The 26,542-nt window shown below is 41.3% G+C and overlaps 1 protein-coding gene and 1 long non-coding RNA gene across 8 annotated transcripts in view; one reads left to right on the top strand and one right to left on the bottom strand.

The window, feature by feature from the left end:
* The window catches only part of POC5 (POC5 centriolar protein), a 31,908-nt gene extending 26,612 nt beyond the window's left edge, over positions 1-5,296 (bottom strand). For 4 of the 7 annotated variants that reach the window (XM_072958525.1, XM_015245602.3, XM_006197588.4 and 1 more), the window contains exons 1-2: positions 5,187-5,296; positions 1,748-1,840 (exon numbers count right to left, since the gene is read on the bottom strand). In XM_072958525.1, the coding sequence (XP_072814626.1) occupies positions 1,748-1,828 (81 nt within the window). In that variant the 5' untranslated portion in view covers positions 1,829-1,840; positions 5,187-5,296. Of the gene's footprint in view, positions 1-1,237; positions 1,309-1,747; positions 1,841-5,186 lie in introns of those variants that run through there. The other 3 variants (XM_072958526.1, XM_072958528.1, XM_072958527.1) reach the window with 2 other exon arrangements.
* Positions 5,297-5,514: 218 nt separating this feature from the next.
* LOC140695649 (uncharacterized) lies at positions 5,515-18,392 on the top strand. Its single transcript, XR_012071379.1, has 2 exons — positions 5,515-5,587; positions 18,021-18,392. It is a non-coding gene; the product is annotated as an uncharacterized lncRNA (long non-coding RNA).
* Positions 18,393-26,542: the final 8,150 nt, after the last annotated feature.

The raw sequence follows: 26,542 nt of genomic DNA, 5'->3' as shown, positions 1-26,542 counted from the left end.
TCTCAGACACCAGTTGGGGGTCCTACAATTCAACCCAATTCTAACACCATCCACCACAGACAGCATTGGATTCCACAGGTTAAGGAATCAGTCCCACAAGACTGTCCCCCTACCCCCAACTTCAGATGCCATTCCCAAGTCCAGGTGGTGCTTCCGACCAACCAGCTATGGACTAGAGTTTCCAAAGACCCCCTCCTTGAGTTTGATTGGTTTGCTAGATGGTTACAGAACGCAGAGAAACATTTTACTTACTAGATGACTGGTTTATTACAAAAGGATATAACCCAGGAACAGCCAGATAGAGGAGATACATAGGGGAAGGGGCACAGAGTTAACATGCTCTCTCCTAGCAGGCCAGTCACCCAGCACCTCCGCGTGATCACCAACCCGGACGCTCTCTGAACCCTCTCCCTTTGGGTTTTTACAGAGGCTTCATTACACAGCCATGGCTGATTCAACCAATGACCACCGGTGACTGATTCAACCTCCAGACCCTCTCCCCTTCCTGGAAGTCAGTGGGGTGTGAATGAACGTTCCATTATCACGTGGTTGGCTCTCCTGGCAACCAGTCCCCACCCTTAGGTGTGGTCCAAAAGTCACCTCATCACCATAACAAAAGACACTTTCATCATTCTCACCAGTTAGGAAATTCCAATAGTTTTATGAGCTCTTTATGAGTTTTATGAGTTTTATGTGCCAGAAATGGGATGAAGACCAAATATATGTTTCTTATTGCAAATCACAGTATCACAGGTATAAGTAAGTTAATCCATTCTCTCTTGAAGAAAGTCTGGATATGGTAAAGATGAAGGGTGCAGAAAAGTGCTGTGGCCTAAAAAGACAGCACGAAGTGGAAGAGGTACCATTTAAAGGGAAGGCAAGGATGAAGCATGTGTCACAGCCCGGGCCACTTTGATCCTAGTAAATATTCACACATACTTTGCCAAAAGCCTCCCAATTCCTCAATCTGTAACTTCCATTAAAGGAACTTATTTGTTTTATAAAATCTTTTCCTAAAGCTTCTGTCGTATTACACAGGGCCAATAACAACTCGCTCTACTTAGGCATAAACACGCCATTCAGCATTCCCCCTCTTAAGTGATCTAACCCTAAAACCCAAGACAGACCATGTCAGTATTCTCTCACTTAAAATCTTCTCCAGAAATCTGAACCATATTTTTGATAATAAAAGATTTAGAATTAAAGACATTTAAAACATTTCATATAAAAGCCACACCTTCCTTAGTCAATGCACCTGTCACCGTCCGGGTCCCGGGCAGCAGCGGGTGCTGAATGCTGTGGCAACAGGGACTGGAACCGAGAATGGAACACTGGGGAGTCCAGGGGCCCAGAACTCTGGATGCCATGATACTCTATTAATTTGCATTAAAGTGAAAAGATCATTCATAAGAGAGAGCTACAATGGGAAAATTGCAAGAAAAAAATGTCTCTTGAGATTTTCAGCTTCTTCTATCATTGAATGGTTTGAAGCCTTCGTACAAAGAATGATGGGAAGAGTTCATGATTATTTTCTGAAAGGTTAATGAAAACAATGCAAGGTATTTCCTAGAATTTGTAAAATCATTCCCAAAGTTTGATATTATTATAATTTGATACACATTATATACACAGTATAATCATAAATGTAAATAGTATGAATGAATGAAAAACACATTCCTAGTTTTTCCTTGTGTTATCACTTGGTTGAAATAAATAAGTCATGACAAATTTCACTGTGTCTTCCTACCTGAAGATCTGAAGAGACAGAGCTGCCTCGGTCGGAGCCATTTTGCAAAACTGGAGGTGAGCATTTCCCATCTGATGACATTCTGTACAGATGCTATAAAACAGTAGAGGCTAACTTTAGTTTGCTTCCCTCAATATTTAAACTAAAACAAAATGTTTTTTAAATATATATGTGTGTGTAATAACATCCTAACCTGGAAACAACGATCATTCAATATGTTAAAATCACTCCATATACTGAACACCCATAGACAGAATCAATGGGCAAGAAAAAACAGTTCAAGACTCAGTTCCCAACATTAATGAGTCTATGATGCAGTCAAGGAGATGAGACAAATACACGAAAGGTTAAAGAAAAATAGAAGATCCTTGTAAAAAGTCACAGTGGGGGCTGTTGAGAAAAAGAGAGTGTGATCACTGTTCAATTTTATGTGATAAGCTGGGTGCTATGTCCTTTCTTATGCGATCCTGAACCAAGAGAGAATGAACAAGGTACACAAATTCTCTGCTTGGGGAACGGACCTTCTGGGAATATTATTTTAAGAAAAGAAAGCTTCCACAAAATAAATTCTAACACCATACACAGAAAAATTGTTTAAGGATTTAACCACAAAAATAAATAATAATAAAAGTACTTTTAATAACAAGTACATAACTTACTTAAAAGATAAATAGTGATTACTCAAACTATCTGAATGCCTGTTACACGGAAGACATTGGTGAGAAATGTTAAGATGAAGAAGTCTTTGTCTTCAAGGATTTTGCAATCTTTAGAGAGGGCCAGACATGTACATAAGATGACTGATGAAAAAAGTACAGTTAGATCCTAAAACAAGGGCATAAAACAGGGAGACAGGAGTAGCCTTTTTCATGGGGTGGAATGGTGAGGGCGTGAGGAAGTGGGAATAGATGGCCGGCGTGTTGAGACCTGAAAGACAGATAAAACATTTCAGGCTATGTGAGGCAGCAGAGCAGCATAAGCAAAGACACTGAGGCGTGGACACGTACCCCAGGAACTGCAAGTAGTTTGTGAGGCTGAAGCAAAGGGTACAAAGCAAGGCTGGGCTAAGGATGAAACAGGCAAGGTAAGGGCAGCCAGTTGTGTCATGTTAAAAAGTTTAGTCTTTCTTCTAAGAGAAGTTACTTATATGTCTTAAATGAGTGGGAACATGATCAGGTTTGTCCTTTAGAAAGATCACTCTGGCAGGTTTCAGGATGGATTGGAGAGGTGAGATACTGAAGAAGAGAGTGATTAAGAGTCAAGAGAGAAATGTTCCCTCTGGCAGTAATCCAGGAGGCAGCAGTGGAAAGTGGATGGAGGTGTGACTATGAGACAGTTGCATTTTGGCAGTGGAAGTTCAGGATCAATAATTGGTTAAGGGGTTAAAGGGTGGAACTATTGATTGCTTACAGATTTCTGGCTTGCCATTAGACGGATGGGACTGCTGCTCTCCAAGGCAAGGAAAACAGGAAGATGAGTAGGTTGGGAGGAAGGGTAATTAGGCTCAATATCAGACTTGTTAGGTGTGAGGTGCCTCTGGGGGCACTGAAGTGAAGCTGCAGGTATGCAGTATCTGGCCACACCAGTTATGCAATGCACAACTCCAAGAACTATCATTCACAATGGCTACAACGTGAACAGTGCTTCCTGGAGTTAAGCAATGTGCGGTGCATTGGAGGTTTAGGTTGGAGATTCATTTTGAGGAATCCTCAGCATAATGGGAACTGCTGAAAAAAGGCAGAGGATAAGATCATCTATGAAAAGGAGCAGCAGAAAGAGTTCTTATTCTGAGGTCCTTACACCCAAACTGTAGCCAATATTTTTAGCAAATGTGTATTTTTCTAGGAAGAGGATTGTCAGCTTCCAATATGTGTCCAGAGGGTACCATAACCCTAATAAAATTAAGCACCACTACTGTAACAAGAACAGGGTTAAAATCAGAACTGCTAATATTTAAAGGGGAAGTGAAGAGGAGCCAGCAGAGTGAAAAGGAAGTGAGAACAGCAGAACAACAGGAACAGCATCACAAAAGCTTCCAGGGGGGAGTGGTCAGAGTCAGATGCCAAAGAAAGATGAGAATCTCACAGAGGCCCTTGAATTTGGCAACCAAAAAGCTGCTAGGGCATGTGCCTGAAGAATTTTAGTGTAAAGTGGAATAAATTCCAATCACAGTGGGCTGAAAAATGAGATGAGGAAATTGAAGCAAGCGCAGATCGAGGGAAAAGGGAAATATTAGAATGGAAACACAGGTTGGGGCTCCATTGTGGAAAAGAAATTTCAAGTTTATTCGGTGAATGTTACCGTGTGGAGACATGATAAGTAAACTAAATCTCAGCATGACTGACTTTAGTTAAGCCAATTAGGGAGGATAAAATACGCACATACGCCTGCAGCTAGGAATGGCTGCTTCACGACTTCAAATCCACCACTGTGGTAACATAGTCCTTTCTATTTCCAATCACTTCTTCCTTTAGGATGTGTTTGTGGGCCGGTGGTAAGGGGTTGGGGGTGGTGAGGGTGGTGTGCTGATTATTTAACAAACAAATGAGCTGAAAAGTATGGTCAGCCCTCAGAAAGACTTTCTGAATGTAGATACTGCAGACACAAAACAACTATTGTACTTTTGGAAAATATGCTATCAATTTTCCATCTGCCCTGCTTTGATGCCAAGGTATGACAGTTTATCTGAAATTCTACCAATAGCAGTATTTTTCTGATTGTTTCTAGTTCAAAAACAAAGGAGATAAATGAAGTTTACTTTAATGGGTGGTAGATGTACATCAGATCACTAAATTTTCAGTATTCTCTAATCCAAGATATCAGAAACTACGAGATAAAAACTTCTGAGTGCTCCTCTAGTACCAGAGAAATCAAATTACACCTCGCTGATAGGGAAAGCGGGGTCCGGGAATTCAAATTTACCCCCAAGGGGCAGAGGAAGAGTGAATTAACGTGCGAGCTAGCAGGAGGGTGACGTCCCTGCGCCCTTGACCAGCCCTAGCTGGAGGCAAGGAGAGGGGGTGCACCAGCCCCTCCCCACGTCAGGGAATACAGGCAGAAGGGGAGCAGCTGCGTGCCAGCAAAGGACTGTAAGTTCTCTTTAATCACTTTCTCTTACTCACCCCTGTGTTAAATTCTCACTTAAAAACAATAAGGAGTCAGATATGGTTATTTCGCCCACTACGTTTTAAATGACTCGAACCTATGGCAACAACACCGCTATACTCAGGCACCCCTCACTCCTGCCCTCTCTTTCCCGACGCCGTGGAAGGGAAAACCTCTCGCCCCTGCCGTCCCGCATCCCAGCAGAAGGGCTCGCGTCTCGGGAAGAGGCCCCTAGCCCGGCCTCTACGATGCCCGGGAGAGGCAATCCAGGCCAAGGCACTTTAACCCCACTCCAGCGCCTCGACGCAGGCTCGCCCGGGGCGCCGCTACCCACCGCCTCGGCTCTCGGCAAACGCGGATTCCTCCCTCCGCGTCTTCTCGCCGCTTCGCCACGGAAACAACAGCGAGTCCGGCGCCTTCCCTAGCAGCAACCTGACAGTTTCAAACTGCAGGGAGGAAATAAGGACCGCTCCAGGCATTGGCCCCGAGCTTCAGCAACCTGCCGTCTGATTGGTCCGCGAGCCGGGGGCGGGGCTCTGGACCGCGGAGGGGAGAAGCCGGAATTAAGTTACTTAGGGAGAGCCCCGCCCCCTGAAGGAAGGGCGGAGTCTCAGGGAACCCCGCCCAGCGTTCCGGAGCGCTTGCCCAGTTCCGTTCTGCTGCTGCGGGGTACGAGGCGGCTCTGCGAACGAACTGGTTGGAGACTTCCCAGGAGCGCTGGTGTCAGCCAGGGCGGTATGCTGTTGTCTTTCGATGATACTCATAGCCTGTGCGTGTGGTCCTCATGTATATGAATTACCTGCATCCACAGGTGCCCTGCAACAGAATCACTACCCCGTCACCCACCCCACACCCCGCTTCGGTCTTGGGCAGGGCCAGGGAATCTGAATTTTTCACAGAGACCAACAGTGGTTCTGCTGCAGGGTTCTGCGGACCACGCGTCAAGAAGCGGCTGGACTGGGTTTTAATAATGACTTCAAACATGTCAGACTGCAAGGCAAGCCCTTCTGGCTAAGTGAATGTGGACCTTAGAAATATCATAAGTATATCCTGGCCGTACCACCTACTCATTGTCACTGTGGGTAAGTAATGCTACCACATAAAGGGTTGTAGGGAGGTTAAATGACTTACTCTACCTGAAATACCTATCACATAAACATCAAAAAACTAGTCTTTCAGCTGATATTGGTAAAACGGCGAGAGGTATGCTAGGATCCGGCTGGCAAAAGGAGCCCCCCAATCTGGAGAACAAGTTTCGGGTGAGTTTTCAGGCTCCCTATGTTACCTGGCGAATGAAGTATCCGTTTCTTTTTCTGTAGCTAGAAATAGCATAACCTAGGTCTCATCTACTTCCCTATTGACAGAGCCAGACTTCTATTTATACAAGCAATGTAGTAACAAGAGCACCAGCAGTTTCTTTGGCATAAGCTATGCTTGTCCCCCTCCCCAATCTTTTCCATGCTTATTATAATTCCTACTGATAGATAACAAATTTATACCTGATTCAAAAACCTGTTTTTTAATTGAATTGCCATGTAGTGGTGCCCCCTTACACTGTAATTGTTTCTGATTCACTATCCCTGTACACTCCTGTACTTGGGTCCATATTTCTCTTCTCTGTCCCTTTGAGGGACAGATTTTCATAGAAAACTGTTGGGTAAGCCATCTCCATTCTTCTGTGAAGCTACATGGAGAAAGAGAACAAAAGTTTCTGGATGTCATGAATTTAGAAAGGATTCTTTTTCCAAGATTCCTAGAGAGAGAGCAAAAGAGAGAGAGAGAGAGAGAGACAGGGAGGAGACAGAAGGAGACTAAAGGCCCCAGAAACCCATGAAAATTGAAATTACCAGCTTGAGCCCTGCATAATTATTTATTCATTCAACAAATATTTAACTAACAGTTATCATATTCAAAGCATTTCATTGGTGCTAGGAATAGAGTGGTGAACAAAACAGACACACTTTGCTCTCATGGAACTTAGTCTAATAGGAGAAAACAGACAACACATTAACAACAACAAAAACTCCACACAAATGAATAAATAATTATGAATTTTGCTTGAAGTGAGGAGAAATCAGGAAATGCCTGTGTGATAAAGTGCATTTAAGTTGAGACCTGAAGGATGAGCATGTAAAGAACTCACTTTATCTAATAAACATACATATAATGCTTTCTGTATTCTGGGCATTGTACAAATTAACTCATTTAATTTTCAGATTATCTCTGTGACGTGGACTCTATTTCCATCTTGATTTTATAGATATGAAAACTGAAACCCAGAGAGGTTAAGTGGCTTGTCTAGGCACACACAGCTAATAAGAGCAAAACTGGTATTCACATTGAGGCAGTCTGGGCCTCAGACTCCTTGTTCTTATCACTCAGTGTGTTCTGTGGGATTAGCATGGCTGTTATGGGTTGAATGGTGTCCTCCAAAAAAAAGGTTCAAGTCCTAAACACTAGTACCTATGAATGTGACCTTATTTGGAAATGGGGTCTTTGCAAATATAATCAAATTAAAATGAGGTCATATTGGATTAAGGTGGGCCCTAATCCAGTAACTAGTGTCCTTATAAGAGAGGGAAATTTAGACACAAAAGGAGATACAGCAGAAAGGGGTCAGAGATTGGAGTGGTATGACTATAAGCTATGGCTTGCCAGCAACCAACAAAAGACAAAGGAAAGATCTTCCTCTAGAGCTTTCAGAGAGAGCATGGCCCAGCTGACACTTTGTTTTTGGATTTTTGGCCTCTAGAACTTGTAGTAATTTATCATGGCATCCCTCAGAAGCCAATACAGTGGCCAAGGCCTTGAGGTAAGAAAACACTTACTGTATCTGGATAATGAATACAAGCTAGGAATCTTAGTGAAGGAGGGGCAGAGTGACATGGGATGAGGCTGCAGATGGAGGTGAGGCTCTGACTATGTTAAGGGTTTGAGATTTTATTTAGAGTCCAGTGGGATATTTTTTGATGTCCATTAGAGAGATGAAAACAATTTGGAATGGAAGGGTGGCAAGGGAGGTGGACAGAAAATGACAAGTTTGAGATATATTTTGGAGGTAGAATTGATGGGACTTGATGGATTGTATTTGAGATGAAGGAGAGACGTGTCAAGAAGTCTCCAGTTTCAGGTTTGTGACTCGAGCAACTTCGTGAATGGCAGCATCATTTACTAAGAAAGAGAACACTGGATGAGAACAGGTTTTAAAAGGAGAAGATCAAAAGTTCAATTTTAAATATGCTTTTTAGAATGCCTGGAGATACCCAAGTGACTGTCTACTAGGCTATTGGACAAACATTTCTAGAACTCAGAAAAGAGGTCAGGACCCAGATCAGTCCAGGAGGCTTTGTATATAGGTATTGTGGAGGAGTCCAAAAATGGCTCCAGTTATTCATCTCTCCCTGTATCAGTGTCCTTTGCCATGCTTTCTCATTAATGGCAGATGGGATTAACAAGCCTGATGGAGGCAGAGGCTTTAAGGATGCTTGTTGTTTGGCTTGGCCTGCTTTTGCCCTGTTACCATCATGAGAACATGCCTCAACTAGCCTGATGGAAGATGACAGTGTAGTAGACCTGAGTTGCCTGATCATCCTGTTGGGACCATCCTAAATCAGCCAACAGCCGCCTGACACCCAGAAAGGTAGATAAGTCTGTTAGCGGATGGAGAGTCCCCTAAATTAGAAAGCCCACCAAAGTGGTCTTTGCCCTGGCTGTGCAAGAATCAATGCAACAGAGGCATAGGGACGAAGTGAATGGCCACTTTATTGCTCAGAAGGGAAAATGGAAGGAAAGTACTCAAGCAGGGAGAAGGAAAGAAAGGTGTTCTAGCGGGAAGGGAAGCCCTCAAGCTGGGAGCCATCAGCCAAGATGTCTGGTAGAGACAGCTCCTGCCCAGGTGGGGCTGAGGGGTCTTTTGTTAGAGGGCTCAGCCATCATTATCTTCACTCTGGTGGTTGTGTTAATTATTTTCTGCTATAGGCTTCTTCCTCCCTCAGAGCTCAGCCTTGAAACAAAAAGCAATTAGCAGAAACTTCAGCTGGAACAAAGCAAGAGATACTGGGGTGTGTCCTTGGATTTTAAGGAGCCGGCTGTGGAGAAGAGGAATCCTCCCTTTTCATCAGCTGGGTACTTCCTTTCCCTTGTTAATTGGCCGGGGTCAGTAAGCCTGCCTAAGCACCTGCGTCAGCTCCCCACCGAGAGACTTCATACTCAAGAGTCTTCTTGGGAAGAATGGATGGAGGTCTCTCCCTTCTGTAGCTTCTTCCTGCTGTACCAGAGTAGAAGTCTCTATCTTTTCTAAGTCTCAGTAATCTGTTCCTGGGATAGGCTTTCATCTGTGTAGCAGCAGAATCTTATTTTGAAACTGCTGGAGACAATTTGAAATGAAGCAGAAGAGTACTTGAATTAAAAATGGCCCAAGAAGCCAGGATAATTATGGCAGGGCCTAAGGAGGGCAATAGCCAAGGCAAGACGCTGGACATTTGCCAGCCGAGTTCTTCATTCCCTTTTTCTGATGCTTTCAGCCTGTTCTAATAGACTTCTGATCTCTACCTGGCCTGATTGGTTGTAATCCCCTGTGTGGCCAGGTTTAGGGCAGGCAAGGGAGAAAGAAATGGATTTAAATGCTGTATGGCCTTGAGAGTTCAATTTTCCAGGTAGAGAGTGCTGGAAATCTTCCCACCACAGGGTAAGATTAGGAGGGGTTGAGATTCCTGACAAGTAACACATGTTGGAATTTCCAGTTTTCTTAGGAACCAGGAGGCCATGGTATGATTTTTGGGTCATCCAGAGCAGAAAAGGGGTACTCTGTTCTGACCAGTTTTTGTTTCTTCTCTGCATCTGCCTCCTGAGACTTAGGTAAGAGAGAGTAATTGGTTTCTAGTCGAGGGAGAGGCAGGGGTATGATCCTGGGGGCAACAGCCTTGGTAACAAAAAGGAAAGTTGCTTTAACCCCAAAAAACATCTCCAAAGATTCTGTTCAGCCCTGGAAGTTCTCAAGGGAATGTGGGCGTAATCTCAGTTAATCGTTGAGATAGGTGGTAAGAGTTGTCGCCATCCCCCAGTGCCTGCAGGCTTGTCCTAATCAACTGCTTGAGCCTGCTCTTCTAAGACTTAGGGAAGCCTGGGAGACTTCAGATTCTCCACAAACAAGAAGCGTTGGGAGGGGGGCACAGGGTCCTACTCCCTTTCAAGTCCAGTAAAAGATGGTAGGACCACCCAGCCAACCTGCATAGTCACAAGCTAAATAAATGTTGATTGCTTAAAGCCATTGTGCTTTGGGGTGGTTTGTTACATAGATTTATTGTGATAATAAATAACTGTTAAGATGCAATTGAAAGTTCAGGAACTAGATGAGACAACCAGGGGAGAGAGAGTAAAGTGAGTAGAGAAGAAGGTTCAGAACTGAACCCTGGAGTCCTCTAATGTTCAGAGGTTGGGTAGCAATGGAGGAGCCAGCAAATGAGACTGAGAAGGAGGGGCTGGAGAAGTGGGAGGAAAACAGGAGAGTCTTCAGGAAAATGCTAGTGAAGTGACTTAAATTTGGCAATATGGATGCCTTTCCATGGGCCCTAAATTCTAAACCTCTGCTCCAGTATCTGTTTTCTTTAAATCCCCACTGTTTTGGGTTAAGCCATTGTTAAAGTTGGACTGTTTCTCTAGTTGCCTGTCTTCGTTTCTTCTTCCTATGATTCACTCTTCACACTGCTGATAAATCATCTTCTTAAAAGTTGGATCACATCACTTCTTCCTCAAAACCTTCTGTGGTATTGCATGGTATTCAAAGCTCTCCTAAATTCAGAAGACCTATGCTAGAGTTTTCAGATTTACCATCTACTAGGTATACAACTTTGGGGAAGCTTTGTATCCTTTATAAGCCTCATCTCTTTAAAGCTGAGAAAATAAACTACCAAATCTAAATTTAAGTCTAAATCTGACCTTGAACCTATGTCTGTCTGTCTGTCTGTCTGTCTATCAAAATCTATTTCCTTCTTCCATACTAAAATCATTGAAGCTGGGCACATGGCTGCCTAGTTAGACCATATTTCCCAGGCTACTTTGCAGGAAAGTGAGGTGATGGAATATGAGTGGAAGCGAAATGTACTGATTCCTGGGATTTAAGACATTAGTTATACTTTCCCTAAGCCTTCTCCTTCCCCACTGTGCTGGGCTGAATGATCATGTGGAGTGGAATTCTGTCAGTTCTGTAATATAAGAAAACAAACCGATTGTTCTTTTTTTCTCCTTTAAGTCACTGTTTTTTGGGGGGCAATCTGTTATAGCCATCACTCCAGCTTATATCATAGCTAGATCTATGCAGATGAACATATGAATTTGTTGGGAAGCAATGTATGTGAAAGCACTTTGCAAATTTTTACAAGTACCCTGGGTTCAGATTCATCAGATCTGATGTTTAACCTTCTTCAAGACGAAGGCAAGAAACTAAGATGACGCTAGGTAACTGTTGGGAGAATCTCTGGGTTATTATTGGTGGAAAGAGCTGGAACCCACGTTATTTTTGCTAGGCCTGGGTTAGGGGACTTATTTGAAACCTATTTATTTTCCAGGACATCTTTGGCTCATCTGAAAAGCCTTCTGTCTCCTCACCCTGTTATTTGTTTAGCTAGGACTAAAAGGGAGCATTCCTCCGCCTGGATATCTTGAGTGGCTCTTTATCCTAGGGTGGCAACTGTAGTCTGGTCTATTACTTTTATTTCACGGAGGAGTAAATTAGATCCAGAGAGAACTGTGTTTGCTTTCTTTGAGTTGTGACTCTGGAGAGAGAGAAAAGATGGTATATGAAGGGAAACCCAGAGAAAAGGAGTAGAAGCGGAGATGGGGAGAGATTCCAAGATTAGAGCCCTTTCCAGGGCTGTATCTGGGTGAGTCTGCCATGATGTGCCCTAAAGTCTTGATACATTACAGCTGACCCCATGGGTGTTTTTCCATGAGACTGCTGGACTCACAGGTTTTCCCTGCCTTCTTTTTCATCTACCTACCCCTCAATTTAAATGTACCTGCCTTTGTCACAGCCTCTCAGGCTGGACTTTGTTTCTCCAAATTACAAGTGGCTGACGTTGTAATTTAACCTCCACAGATGAGAGAGGTATGAGCTTCCAGGGAGCTCTATTCTCTGTGAACTGTGACTACTGGCCTTCTGGAAACAATGCTCCAGTTTTTCTAAATCAGAAAAATGACTTGATGGTGGAATCTGAGTTTCAGCAGGAAGGTGTGTAAAGAACATGGTAGATTACTTTGGGACCAGTAGCTCACAATGCATGTTCCCACACAGAACTTCTCTAGCTGGGCTACACGTTCTATCTACATCCCTCCACACACTGAGAGTCAAAAAGATGGATTCACTGAACACATTTAACTGAGGGAGAACAGAGGGAGAAAGACTGTGTAAGGCAAAGACGGGGGTGGGGGTGGGCATCGTGGGCGCAGTTGTCTGCAGACGAAGTATCCTGGCAGCGCTATGCAGGGGCGGGTATTTGTAGTGCAGTAAGGGCTTGTTCAGAATATTTTGATTCCCTGGAATCCACAGTTGCATTTTGCAACACAGCATTCCCTGGTCCTTTTCTGGCAGAAGGGAGTTCATTTCCTAGCCCTCATCATCAGCCGTCTGTTCCTCCTAATTATAAAAGACATGCCCTTGAACCTCTCCGTTAGCATCCTCTAGCTATATAAAAGCTGCCTTGGCCTTAGCATTTCTTTCTCTTGATAAAACAATGTATGCCTTGCTGTGAGAGGCAGATTAATTAGTTTATCAGAGAACAGTATTACTGAATCCCACTGACGTTTTGAGTACCATACAGATGTGGTCTTCTTGGGTTGTTAGGGTAGGTTTGCAGATGAGGGTAGGTTTGCAGATGAGGGTAATTCAGCTCAGTGATGAGAATCTATGCAATTCTAAATTATGACTGTTTCCTTCTTCCCTATGTCTCTCCTGCCTTCCTTCCTTTTTTCCCTCCCTCTTTATTTATTTGTTTTTTAATGGAGGGAAGAGAAGAGAAGTTAGATCCAGCATTTCAAAGCAGATTTGAGCCCTGTTGTGGTAGACTTTGTTTCATCTCCTTGATGGTACCCTTTGAATAGACATTTTTTGTTCCAGCTGGTGTGTGAGGGTCATGCTACCCCCTATCTGTGATTATGATCCAAAGTTCAATTGTAAATTTATTGTTCAGAAATTGAAATGCATTTTTCTACCGAAAAATGAAGATGTGGTAGCTCCAAGGTCAGCTCCATTGTGAGTCCATAGTAAGGCTGAAATGTTCACAAGCAAAAAAAAAAAAAAAAAAAAAAAAAAAGTAGAAAGCAATACTGTTGCCATGCTGGTAGATTTAATAAAGAGAAGAAATAACACTGAATAAGAAAGATTTTATTGTGTGTTTATACCAAATGCTGATAAAAAAGATAATGGATGATACGGTGGGAGTGAGAATGCACTGTTATTCAGAGGAGGCTACATGAAAATGTATTGAATGTCTAGGGAATTGATGGGGGATGGCAGGAGAGGAGAGGCCATGGCAGGATTAGTGTCAAGCAGATCTGTGTTTTCTGCTCTAAGATACTACCTGAGGCTGCCATGCTCCTAGTCTTTGTAAGCATCTATGCCTACCAATCTCGCACAAGATGCTTTGTGAGTTGAAATACTAGTCTCACTATATACAGCTTGTGTATATGTCTTAATATGTCTCTCATTTCAGAATCTGTGGGAGGACAAGTAAAAGGAAACAAGGCTTCCCAGATCATAGGTTCCATCATATAGCTTATTATTTGGAGTCTATCTTAAAACCTGTGGTACTAATCTCCACTATATAGCTCCCTTCCCTCCCATCTTTTGGGTCCCTTAGATCCCCTAGTCTGCATCAAAATCACCTGAATGGTTTATTAAAACACAGGTTGCTAAGCTCTGCTCTCAGGTTTTCTGATTAAGTAGGCTAGGGTTGGGGCCTGAGAATTTGTATTTCAAACAGGTTTCCAGGTGGAACTGGTGCTGCTGGTCTTGGGGCCACATTCTGTCCTTGGTCAGTCCAGTCTGACCCCTGGTTGTGAGCGCCATACTCTCTGGCTGTAAGCTTCTGCCTTCTCCACTCTGTCACAGACAGTCCTCTGGCTTTGCCCTAGGCACTCCAGGTTCATATCTGGTCCTCTGGAGGCTGAAGTCCATTTCCTTCCTAAGCCCCAAAGACACTTTTCCAGAGTGAAGACCGTGGAGCTTTGTTCTGACAACTGTCCACCCTGGAAAGCTCTGTGGCTCTGGGTCTTGGAAGTCTCTTTCTCTCTTCATCCCAGCTCCCCCTGCTCTTTCCAGTTGCCTGCAGCAGGTCCCGCCCCCAGCAGATCCCACCCCCCCACCCCCCCAACCCCCGCTGAAGCTCAGCGTCTTACCTCCTCTTCTAAGTAGCACCAGGTCTTAGCTCATCCTCTTCATGGCAAGTGTATGATCCTGAAAGCCAGTTTGTGTCACAGCTTTTCCCTCTAGTAGCTTTTAGGAGACCTCTGTTCCCTGACTCAAAGCTGCCGTGATTGAAGTTGTGAGGTGGCTCCCGGGAACGGAGTTCCACAGCTTTGGCTCCCAGATAAGTTCAGATGTCTCCCAAGTCCTATCTCATCACTCCCATGTTGATCTCTCTCTCAGGGAAATGGTTTTTCAGAATTTCAGTTTCAAGCCCACCCCAGCCTTGGAGTGAAGCCCAGATCGCTATAATATTCTTTTGTTTGGCCCCCACCAACTTCACAACAAAGCCTTAATCTTAACTGGTTTCTGTGCGTCATAGGAGCTAGCTCACATACAGTCACAAAGAGCATCCTCTCAGGTACCACGAAGGGCTTGCTGATTTCTTCCTTTCTTGCTCTGGATTTTTCCCACAGCCCCCAACCTCCATCCTCACATGACCCACTGCTGACACCTCAGATTCCCCCAGAGACACTGCTGGTGCCCAGCGAAACTTCACCTTCCACGCCCAGAGCTCTCCAGGGCTCTGCTCTCTCGGTCCCCTGCCAAAGGCACTGCTGCTGGCTGTCCTGCTCCGTCAGGGGTGAGACAACCCAAGTCAAAGATGCTGATGTCTCTGCAGGCACCTTGGCCCCTTTTGCTGGCAGCGTTGCTAGTGTCCTGCCTGTTGATGAAGACATTGGTGGTGGCACTGATGTGTTAAAGACTTCATGGCACAATAGATTTCCTGCTAAACTGGGAAGGATTCCTTTATGTCCTTTGTCTTGTGCTTTTTACCTGGGTTCTAACACAGTGCTTCTTGGAGTTGCCAGAGACTGGAGAGAATTTAGTGAAGGAGCCTTTGGCAGAGATGGCTAGCTGCCTCCCAGAATTCTGTTATGTAGAATTAATGCCAGGAAGTAGATGTGCAGGCGTTTAAAAACCTTTCCAAGGCTCTCACTCCACCTTTGCATTCTCTGGAGTCGTATACGGAACTAGTTCCCTGCAATGCGAACAGACCTGATGTGTATCATTTCCAGGCCAAGGAGTTTAAGAAGTAGGTGTGCCTCCTATCTGTGCTTTCTTCCCCCTCCCACTGGCTCTAAGACCTCAGGGAATGTCAGAATATAGGATGGAAGGAACCAGGACACGCACCTTGGACTCTTCTGTAAGTGAGAAATACATTTTCTGTATACTTTAAAGTGATAAAACAGTAAATTGCATGTTATGTATAGTTTACCACAATTAAAGGAATGCATTTCTATTGTGATAAGTTACTGAAAATTTGAGACTTATTTGTACAGCAGCTAACATTACCCTAATTAATTCTCAGCTCCCTAAATCTGTTCTATTTTAGGCTCCATTTCCCAGAACCCTGATGCAAGTCACTCACAGAGTGCAGTAGGAGTAACACTCCAAACGCCTCCTCTCTTTTCACTCTGGCCCTTTGTCCTTGGCAAGTCTATCTGTGCCAGGACTCCTTTAGCACTCCTTTAAAGACTTTTCTAGAAGCAGACTCTTGTTATTATAGAATGGTTGTTAAACTCACAGACCCCAGGGACAATTTGCCTGGGTTTGAACCCAAGCTCTTCCCTTACTAGCTGTGTGACCTTGGGCAAGTTACTTAACCTCTGTGTGTCTCAGTTGTCTAAGGTGCGAAATGGGGCAATGGCATCACTTACCTTCAAACGTTCTTGTGAGGATTCTATGAGTCCAGAGAGGTAGAATACACATACTTGACTGGAGTACATATTCCCGCTAAATTTTAACTCTGCTACTATTGCTTATGTACCTCACAGCCCCTCCAATCAGACTCCCACATGTGTGAATCTCAGGTAAATAAGTTTGAGCCAAGCTTCTTCCTACAAAATAGTGAAAGGCCATATTGATAACAGATCACTCAGGGAGAGAGGGCAGATCTTTGCATTTTGGGGTACTCAACCCAAAAAGTACTTGAGTACTTTTTATGTATCAAACTATGTGTTAGGCCATTTCACATATATTTTTCTATTAGTTGTTACAAAATTCTGTATAATTAAACCATGGGACAAGAAGAATACATTCACAATAAAAATTTGGTTTGATAGTATGTGGGGAATTGTGATGCAATATTAACTGTTATTACATATTACAACACTGTATTGAATATTTATCTCTTAAGTACGGAATTAGTTTTTAGAATGTTATTTATTCTATAGGATTCTTTTTAATAGGAAGAAAGAAGAGAGATAAAACCAAATCAATCAAAGATTATTTATATTTTAGAAACACACTTAAGAAAAACAACATTTAAAAAATGAGATTTTGTGGGGAGTGGTGGAGTGTATGCCTGGTTTCAATTCCCAGTACCTCCATTAAGAAAAAGAAATCAATAACAAAAAAAGTAAAAAAAAAAAAAAAGATTTTGCAATCCTCCTCATTTTTATCTAACATATGTAAGATATATAATCCTAGTATCACATAAAGCAAGCTCTATCATATACCTTTAATATATGTATATATGTATGATTCTGTTCATATAAAAAAAGGAAAGTTTTTTTTCAAAGTTTTGGATTCATAGAATTTTATATTTAAAAAGCATTTTGTTGTGGTTATTATTCAACCTACATAAATCATTATTTTCTCAAGATTAGAGGACATGTATTTGAAGACTATTCTAATGAAAATTCAAAAGTTACCGATTTGTTTCTCTGACACTGAACACTTACAAAATTCTTTAAAAAATGCTAAGAACATGCTTTTCTATGAAATCAAAATTTAAATTCAAAATTGCAAAATACCATGATAGCTCTGTCTAGACTATAGTTCAAATAGATGAAATTACAGTTGAAGATGTTGAAAGAAACACATACAGAATAAAAGTATTAATTTTACCGTCAGACTAAATGAGAGGATGAAGTTGATATGAATTCCTACGTCGTCACATAGGTTACCAAGCACTTTTTAAAAAGCTTTAACAACCGTTAATTAATTTATGGTCAGTGAATATATAAATAAGCTTGTCTTTGATCTATATGGAGGAATTTTTACCTTTTACTTATTCATTTATTCATTTTTAGGCAAAAGAGATTAGAAGAAAACAATGGAAGTATTGTCCAACACTATCATTTAGAAATTACTTTTCAGAGAAAGCAAAATTTATCAGTGTTTCTAGTTAAATATCTTTCACCCTTCTAATAATAAAACTCTAATCACAAGTGACTATGAAAACTATAAATTTTCTGTTCTATGCTTTGGCAAATAAAATTTTGTAGAGGTTTCTCTTCTACAAGTGGCAAGATAAAAATAAGACTCTTTTTTTTGAAAAAGAGTAAATTAAAAGAGGTTTCAATTTATCATTTTACTGTTTTTAGTGTGTGTTTCTCCTCTTCCTCCTCGGTTTCCTGTCTCAGCCTATAAACTCCCAAGCTTCTTCAAGGCCTGTTCCAAATACCGTGCCCCTAAAAGTCTGTTTTTGTTTTGTATCATTTCTTGTGATCCCTTTAGCCTGTGCACTTTGTGTACTCAGCGTGTATTGCATGCTGTTGTAAATTGCTAAATCCTCTGGGACGGGGTTTGTGCCTTCCTCATGTTTGTGCCACGTGTGGGACCAAGCACAGACCTTACCTGCAGTGAGCCCTAAGAAACATTTGCTGAATTAAAATGCTCAATACTTACGGTTTTCCCCTCCTCTATAAAATGATTTTTGTGTTTGCTCTTGATGCAAACCTCTCCCCTCATTTTATGTAGGCCTGCAAAGTCCTCCAGAGCCAAGTTCAGCCTGAGGCGTGACTCAGCAATGGCGTCCCTTCCCTGGTAGCTTCTACGGAATGGAAGGAAGTTTGTCCCAGCCACACCAGATGGCAGTGTGACCCACGCCTGCCTCGCCACCAAGGCAAGTGTGTGAGGAAAAACAATGCAGTGATTCTACGAAGAAAACATTTGAAAATGATATCCCATAAAAGGGTTAAATGAGCTCAATTTTCTGTATTTAATCAGAGATTCCAAGACTTGCATGATTTATAGGACAGCCGCTGACAGGAAAAAGTGAAAAAAAAAAAAAGAAGTCATTATTTGCACTGTCAACATGTACACAGAGAGAAATAAATATGTATCGTGGCAGACAAGAGGAAATCTTTGCATTATATAAAGGAATAGAAGTAATCATATTGAAAGTGAATGTTATTATACTATTTTGTAAATATGAGAATAGCTGTAAAAGGCACAATTATTCTTCGGAATTCAAATGCTCAGACTACCCTACCTACCAAAGACTGAGAGTATTCTGATTCTCAAGAAACAATATTTTTGTAGTTATAAAATGGTTGAGTTTTGGTGCAGGTGAATGATTTCTGCAAAATATTTTCCATGCACATTTATACCATTATTGTGTTAAAGTGAGGATTACAGCTGAAGTCCCTCTGAATTTGGAATATGGTGAAATAAGGGGTAACTGCATTATTCTGGTATCAGTGTAGTAGGGAAGAACAGATCTGACTCCGTATCAGATCTGTCCCTTTGTCTCTAACCCTGTGCTCTGTTTTTGGTGCTTAATCATGCTGGCTCTGCACCTTTTCTAAAAGAATGTTGCCGATAGCCTGAAATATATAGGATAGCCCATTCTCAAGTTTCTGATCTTTAAGAGTATAACACTTTCCCATTCATATAAAGATTAAAAAATTGCAGAATAGAAAATAACATTTGTCTTATTGGAGGGTTGCAGGAATGCCATGACCTGACCTATGTGGACAGCTGCAAGAACAAAGGATTCTGACACCAAGAAGCTTGCAACAACCAACCACACCTCCTCCCTTTTTTAGTATAAAAAGAGCTTAAATTCTAACTTGGGGAAGATGGCTCTTTAGGACATTTGTTCTCCATCTTCTTGGCTGGCTGGCTTTCCAAATAAAGTCATTATTCCTAGCCCCAACACCTCGTCTCCTGATTTATTGGCCTGTCATGCAGCAAGCAGAACGAGTTTGGACTTGGTAACATCAGTATCATAGTCCTCCATGAAGTAGCACACTCTGCAATACTTGGTATGTATCATCACTTCTGCAGTCAGTTGGTTTTTTGAATATTGTTGCAACTGTAAAATAGAGGAAGTGGAAGTGCTCATTAACAGAAAGAAATCTCTCTTTTAGGGGTTATTGTGGACATTTTTCATTTAGGGCATTTCTGGTTGCCCAGCACTGTTTGAACATTCTTCTAGTATTTGGAAAATGTCCTGTCTTATGAGTTCCACTTCCCCAGGCTGAAGCGAAAAACTAGCTTTCCCAGGTCCCACAGGTGTGTATGGCCTGAATTCCACCAATCGGATGCACTTGAATGTGACTTTGTTTCAGCAGCGAGTAATGGGAGAAAGGAGGCTTGTAGAACTTCTCGTCTGGCAAGCATGGCAACAGTAGCGTTGGGTTCTTTGGGAGCATCACTATCAGTTTCTGGCATCCATTCCTGAGTGTTACCAGCGTGAGCTGGGCAGCATCTGTGCAGGTCATGGTGGAGGTGCCAACTGGTGGCAGCAGGGGTGTTGAACTATAGTGGTTCCTGCAGAGTAATTGGACATTGTTCCTGACTGCTTAGCATCCAAGCCTGGTTCTCAAACCTTCTTGGAGCTTCTGTGAGCTCCCTACTAGACTTTAATTAATTCTTTTCCCACTTAAGACAGCCAAGGTAGATTCTGTTGTTTGCCGCTTAAAACCCTGATAGAAACAAGGAATAAGAGGACATACTCTTTTTTTTTTCTAGACGTAAATTTTGGAATAACTTGTAAAAACTTTATCGTGTTACCAATCAAGGGAAAAGTTTATATGAAAGGAAGAAAGAAAGAATATAATATAATTGTAATCTGGAACTGATTAAAGATCCAAAAAATGAGATAAAGCAACCACAACTGAGTTTTTAAAAAGTCATTTTAATATTTATATTTATAAGTAAAATAATTTTTGTAAATAAGGAAGAAATAATTTTAATATTTACAACTAGGGATTTAAATGTTCATACTAAGAAACGCTTACATTTGGTATCAAAGGGTAACTTAGCAAAGTACCAGTCTTTTAGAAAAGCAGAGTAGACTTGTTTTTGTTCGACCAGTACCCCACTTCCCTTGTAATTACAGAATCCCTCTTTATCATGGGGAACCCTTGGCATGGGACTATCCATGAGAAGATAAGAAATAATTGTCAAGATAAGTGGGGCAGAGGATTAACTAGGGCAATGCTGGTAACACTATCAACCACTATAGTGGTCATGAATTCCAAATGAGGCCAGTTGTCCTACTTGGGTCATTTTTCTCCAACCACATCCAGCTGATTAGGCGTGGGTGTGGAGTAGGCAGAGTAATTTAGTCTGGGATACTGTTTAGCCAGTTGAAGTGCAGGGCAAGAAAGATGAGGGATGTAAGGGAGTGATTCTAAAGATAGACCATGGGATCTTAGTGGGATAAGGGATAAAAGAAGGACAGGAGTTAGTGAGGGAGAGTGAAAAGTTGGAGAGCCCACTGGGGTCGCAGCACTGGTAATATACAGAGTGAGTGGGAGAGGAAGAAAGTGAGGGTCAGAATGGAATTATCAGCATTGAGATTAAAACAATTTTTTTGTGTGTGAAAAGGATATCACTTATCACTTTTCAATAATATTCTTTCTTTTAATAAAAAGTTAATGTATAATTTATAATAATAAAATTCACATATTTCAATTATATGAGTTGATGACTTGACAAATATATACACCTATGTAATTGCAATCAAAATCAAGATATAGAACATTGCCATCTTCCCAAAGTTCACTTGTGCCACTTTATAGTCAATCTCTCTGCAATGGACTGAATGTTTGACACCAGCTCTCCAAATCCCAATGTTGGAATCCTAACTTCCAATGTGATGGTGTTAGGAGGTGGGGTCTTGGGGAGGTAATCAGGTCATGAAGGTGGAGCCCTCATGAATGGCATTAGGGCACTTACAAAAAGAGTCCAGAGAGCTAGCTAGCCCACCTCCCACCATGTGAGACACAGCAAGAAGACAGCCATCCATGAAGCAGGAGGCAAGCTCTCACCAGACACTGAATCTGCTGGCACCTTGAACTTGGACTTCCCAGTCTCCAGAACTGTGAGAAGTGAATGTTTGCTGTTTAAGCCATCCTAGCTTATGGTACTTCTGGTGTGGCAGCCCCAGTGGACTAAACACTCCCCCTATCCTCACTTTAATAAAACACTGGTGTCATTTTTTAAAACGGCTGTGAGTTTTAACTTACTTAGAATTTCATATAAGTGGAATCATATAGTATGCACTCTTCTTATGCCTGGCCACTTTTACCTAGTGTAACGTTTGTGAAATTCATCCATGTTATTGTGTTTATCAATGATTTATTCCTTTTTGTTGCTGAGTGTTATTCCATTGTATAAATATACAATAACTTGTTGATCTATTCACCTGTGGGTAGGTATTTGGATTGTTTTCAGTTTGGGCTGTTACTAATGTTTATATACAAGTCTTTTTATAGGCATATGTTTTCATTCTCTTAGGTAAATACCTCAGACTAGTTACAGCTATGTATTATCTGATTTTACATATTGTTGGATGTGATTTGTTAATTTTTTATTTAGAATTTTTATGTCTGTATTCACAGGGGCCAAGGGAAGTCACAATAACCATCAGAGAGGGAAGCATTTAGTCCTTTGCTGGAAAGTTGAGGCGAAACTAACCCTGTGGCTCTTTCCCCTGGGTTGGAGCCGTCACAGCAGCAGTCCCTTGATCCTAAACAATGGTAAATGGAACCAGAACACATGGGAGCCAGATGGTATCATCTACTACCACAACAGGGCAGGCATAAGAAGTGAATATGGGGCCATGGCAATGAGGAATAATGCAGAAATTCAGAGGCCACAACACTCCATCCTTCTAACTAGGTAAACGTGCCCTACACGTCTGCCAGTCTTTGTGTTTTTTGGGCCACATGTACCCATATTCTTAGGCAACCAGCCCTTAAGTTGATGGTCTTCTGATGGCAACACAAAGAGCCCCCAAAGGGTCGTTGTGTATTTGGGGGGACTAACAGTAGAATTTAGAATGTCATTATGAGGCAGACTGTTTTCAGGTGTAGCAGTGCAAGCACTAAACCACTACATCCCAAGGTGGGTCCAGAGAGGAGCACAGTCACCCTGGATCCATGGACTTACAGCTATTGACACCCGGGTCAAATGTCCCCTTCCTTATGTGTGAAATGTCTCCGGAGTGTTATTGCTTTAAAGACTGTCAGGTTCCCAAAAAGTAACAATTGTTTATTCCATAGCAAACAGTTCTATTTGCAAGTTAAGATGTACAAGTAATTTACTGGAACCTCTCTTTCCTGCATACTTCTTAAATACTTGACTGAATCTCTGCTGTGTACTGAGGCAATCAGTAGATTTCTAAGAAAGCAATCAAGATTCCAAAATGTCTCATCACAAAATTAGGAATTATGTAAAGATAACTGAAGTAAAAGACAAAGAACACATTGTTCTCTTGACTCATTTCAGTTCTCCCCTGGCAATAAATTTTCATGAGCTGCTTGGACTATTAAGGTAAATTGATATTTTAAGGTTATGATTATTTGTGACAGGTGTACAATATTTGTAAGCCTTTGTTTGTATATTTATATTTATACTGATTATGAGCAACTGTGAGTAAAATACCTTCTTTTATTTTTAATTACTTTTTAAAATTGAAGTATAGTCAGTTTATAATGTTGTCGATTTCTGGTGTACAGCATAATGTTTCAGTCATACATATACATATATATATATTCATTTTCATATTCTTTTTCATTACAGGTTACTACAAGATATTGAATATAGTTCACTGTGCTATTTGCCATAAACTTGTTGTTTATCTATTTTATATATAGTAGTTAGTATCTGAAAATCTTGAGCACCCAATTTATCCCTTCCAACCCCCCTCCCTGCTGGTAACCATGTTTGTTTCCTATGTCTGTGAGTCTGCTTCTGTTTTGTAAATAAGTTCATTTGTATCTTTTTTTAGATTCCAAATATAAGTAATAATCATATTTTTTCTTTCTCTTTCTGGTGTACTTCACTTAGAATGATGATCTCCAGGTCTATCCATGTTGCAGCAAATGGCATTATTTTATTCTTTTTTATGGCTGAGTAGTGTTCCTATATATATATATATATATATATATATATATATATATATATATATATAATATTGGAGTGCATGTATCTTTTCAAATTAGAGTTCCCTGTGGATATATGTGCAGGGGTGAGATTGCTGGATCATGTGGTAAGTCTGTTTTTAGTTTTTTAAGGAATCTTCATACTATTTTCCATAATGGCTGCACCAAACTACATTCCCACCAATGTGTAAGTGGGTTCCTTTTTCTCCACACTGTCTCCAGCATATATGATTTGTGGACTTTTTAATAATGGCCATTCTGACAGGTGTGAGGCAATAGTTTATGGTAGTTCTGATTTGCATTTCTCTGATAATTAGTAATACTGAGCATTTTTTCACATGCCTATTAGCCACTTGTAGAATATCTTCTGTTTTAAAATGGCTCATTTAGTACAGTACTTCCCAAACATTATTTAAATGAATACTTACATATGTGAAATACAAGTGCTATATTGATTTGCCTTTAAAATATTTAAGTGAGGTGAAGAAATTAAAAATGAAGGTATAGGATCTTAGGGAACAATATAAATAGCTTAGATGACTTTGGCAGGAGAAAGATCTATTAGACTAAGTTTTCTAAACACCTAAAGCTAACTTCTTCAAGAGCTGCCTTTTTTCTTTTAATCAATTAGGTAATATTCTTTCAGAATGTAATGCATGGAGGGGCGGGGCAAGATAGGGATAGGGGATTAAGAAGCACAAACTCTATATGCAAAATAAGTAAGCTACAGGAATATGTTTTACAGCACAGGGGATGTAGCCAATATTTTACATTTATTTTAAATGGAGTAAAATCTATAAAAATATTGAATCACTATGTTGTACTCCTGAAACTAACATAATATTATAAATCAACTATACTTCATTAAAAAAAAGTAATGCTTGATTTCCTGCCATCTTAGCAGAACATATAGAATATAATCTATGTGTCCTATAGGGAATAAGCATGCATGTCAATCCACCAAGGGGTGTTGTCCTTGGAGTTGATTGAAGTTCATGGACACAAAGGAGGTCAAGGGATGGAGCAGCATAGCAGTTTGGGGCTGTACAGTCAAGAGCGAGTCTACCTCCTCTCTCCTTCCCACCTCCTCCCTCCCACACCCATTTGCGTCTAACCTATTCATTTCAACTCAGGAAGATTGAGTGTTGATAAAAGGAACCAGATAACCTTGGTTATTCTCTCACTAACTTCATTTTATATTCTATTACATTTTGGTTTTGAAGAGTAGCCCAAGGGGGACTCTAAATGCTTTCATGTGGGAGTAAAGTGCTTATATTCGTAGGCCTTCTTCTCTCATTTTTGTTCCTATAAGTCTCCCCGTTTATTAAAGTTAGCAAAAGAGTGACTGCTGGATATGAAGCACATTGCTGGACTAAGGTCTATGTATTTCACAAACTTTCAGTTCTAAGATGAATAAGTTCTGGGGATCTCATGTACAATGTGGTGACTATAGTTAATAATACTGTGTTATATATTTGAAATTTGATGAGTGCATAGATCTTGTGTTCTCACCACACACACACTGAGGTGATGGATATGGGTAACTAACTTGATTGTGATAATCACTTCACAAAATATACAAATATTAAATCATCATGTTGTACATCTTAAATATATACAACTCTTATTTCTCAATTATACTTCAAAAAAGATTGGGAGGGATCTTCTGTGTACTTCAAAGTGTAGGAAAAGCATGGTTGGCACACTCAAGACATAGCTTTGTTATTCTGCGTCCTCAGATTCAACTAAGCTTGGGTCAGAAATGTTTGAAAAAATACTCCAGAAAGTTCCAAAAAGCAAAACTTGAATCTGCCCCAGGCTGACAACTATATTTATGTAGCATTTACAACGTATTAGGTATTATAAGTAATTGAAAGATGATTTAAAATACACAGGAGGGTGTGCATGGGTTATATGCAAATATGTTATTTTTATATAAAGGACTTGAGCATCTGCAGATTTTGGTGTCCGCAGGGGTCCTGGAACCCATCCCCTCCCATTCTGAGGGAGGACTGTAGTTTATTTGGTAGATGAAGGCAGGGCAATGAGGGCTTCAGATAAGGAAGTGAAGGCAGCCAAAAGAGCGTGTATTAATCAGGCCAGAACCCCGCCTCCACTCCTGTCCTGGTCAGCTGAGCTCGAGTCCACTGCTTACTGGCCCACAGCGGAGCCACACCTGTAGAGTCCCCACCATCCGAGTGTCAGTGGTGAAGTTGATGGAGTGTAGGCATTTCCCCACTTTCCATCTGCTTGCATGGGGCATTGTGTGCTTGGGTGGCCAGAGAAAGCCCTCAGGTAAAGAATCATAGGTTCTGGTAAGGTGGAAGTAAGGCATGTTAAAAGAGAAAGGGAAGCATATAAAAGTTTTTAAGAGTTTATTTGAGCAAAAAGAGATATGAATCGGACAGGGACAACTGAAAGTGGTCAGAAGTGCTGTGCACCCGCAGGAGCTGCAGGAGAGAGCCCTTTATGGAGGAAAGATGGGAACAAAGTCAGGACGATATTGATTGGCTATGGCTTAAAGTCTAGTTGGCTATTTGTGATTGGTTGTCCTTAGGTTTTGATTTTGTAACTTTGAAGCATTTATAGGCTTAGATTTTGGTTTGCCTATGCCAGTCATTATGGCATTAAGTTCACCTCAGTCTAACGGCCTCCTTGTTTAATCAATTTAACAGGCTGCATGCACCAAAGTGACCCTGGTGAGGTGACCACCAAAGTGTCCACTGCAGCTGGAGACCTGACACAGACATGGCCGCTACTCACAGCCCTGTGATTTGTAGACTCACATTTTGAAAACAAATTGTCAGCCTAAATAAAGAGGTGAACTGAAGCAAATTTCAATGACCAGAAGTTAAGTTTATTGTGGAATAGCAGAGGAATGGTAATTTAGGAAATGCTAACTGTAGCAAGCTACAGGCGAGTCCCTTGAGGGTTTTGGGTGGGCTGTATTTATGGGGAAAATGTACAAAAATAGGGTCCACCCAGAGTCTAGCTGTAAGCTCACTGGCTTGAGGATGGGGAGAGATTCTCAGTGGATATTTATTGGTCAGGAGATGAGTTTCCAGTGTTCGATAAATCAGGTATTTAGGGGAAGTCATTCTC

The sequence above is a fragment of the Vicugna pacos genome, chromosome 3 (genome assembly GCF_048564905.1).
Source record: "Vicugna pacos chromosome 3, VicPac4, whole genome shotgun sequence".
Classification (NCBI taxonomy): Eukaryota; Metazoa; Chordata; class Mammalia; order Artiodactyla; family Camelidae; genus Vicugna; species Vicugna pacos.
This window is presented reverse-complemented; position numbering and strand designations above follow the sequence as displayed.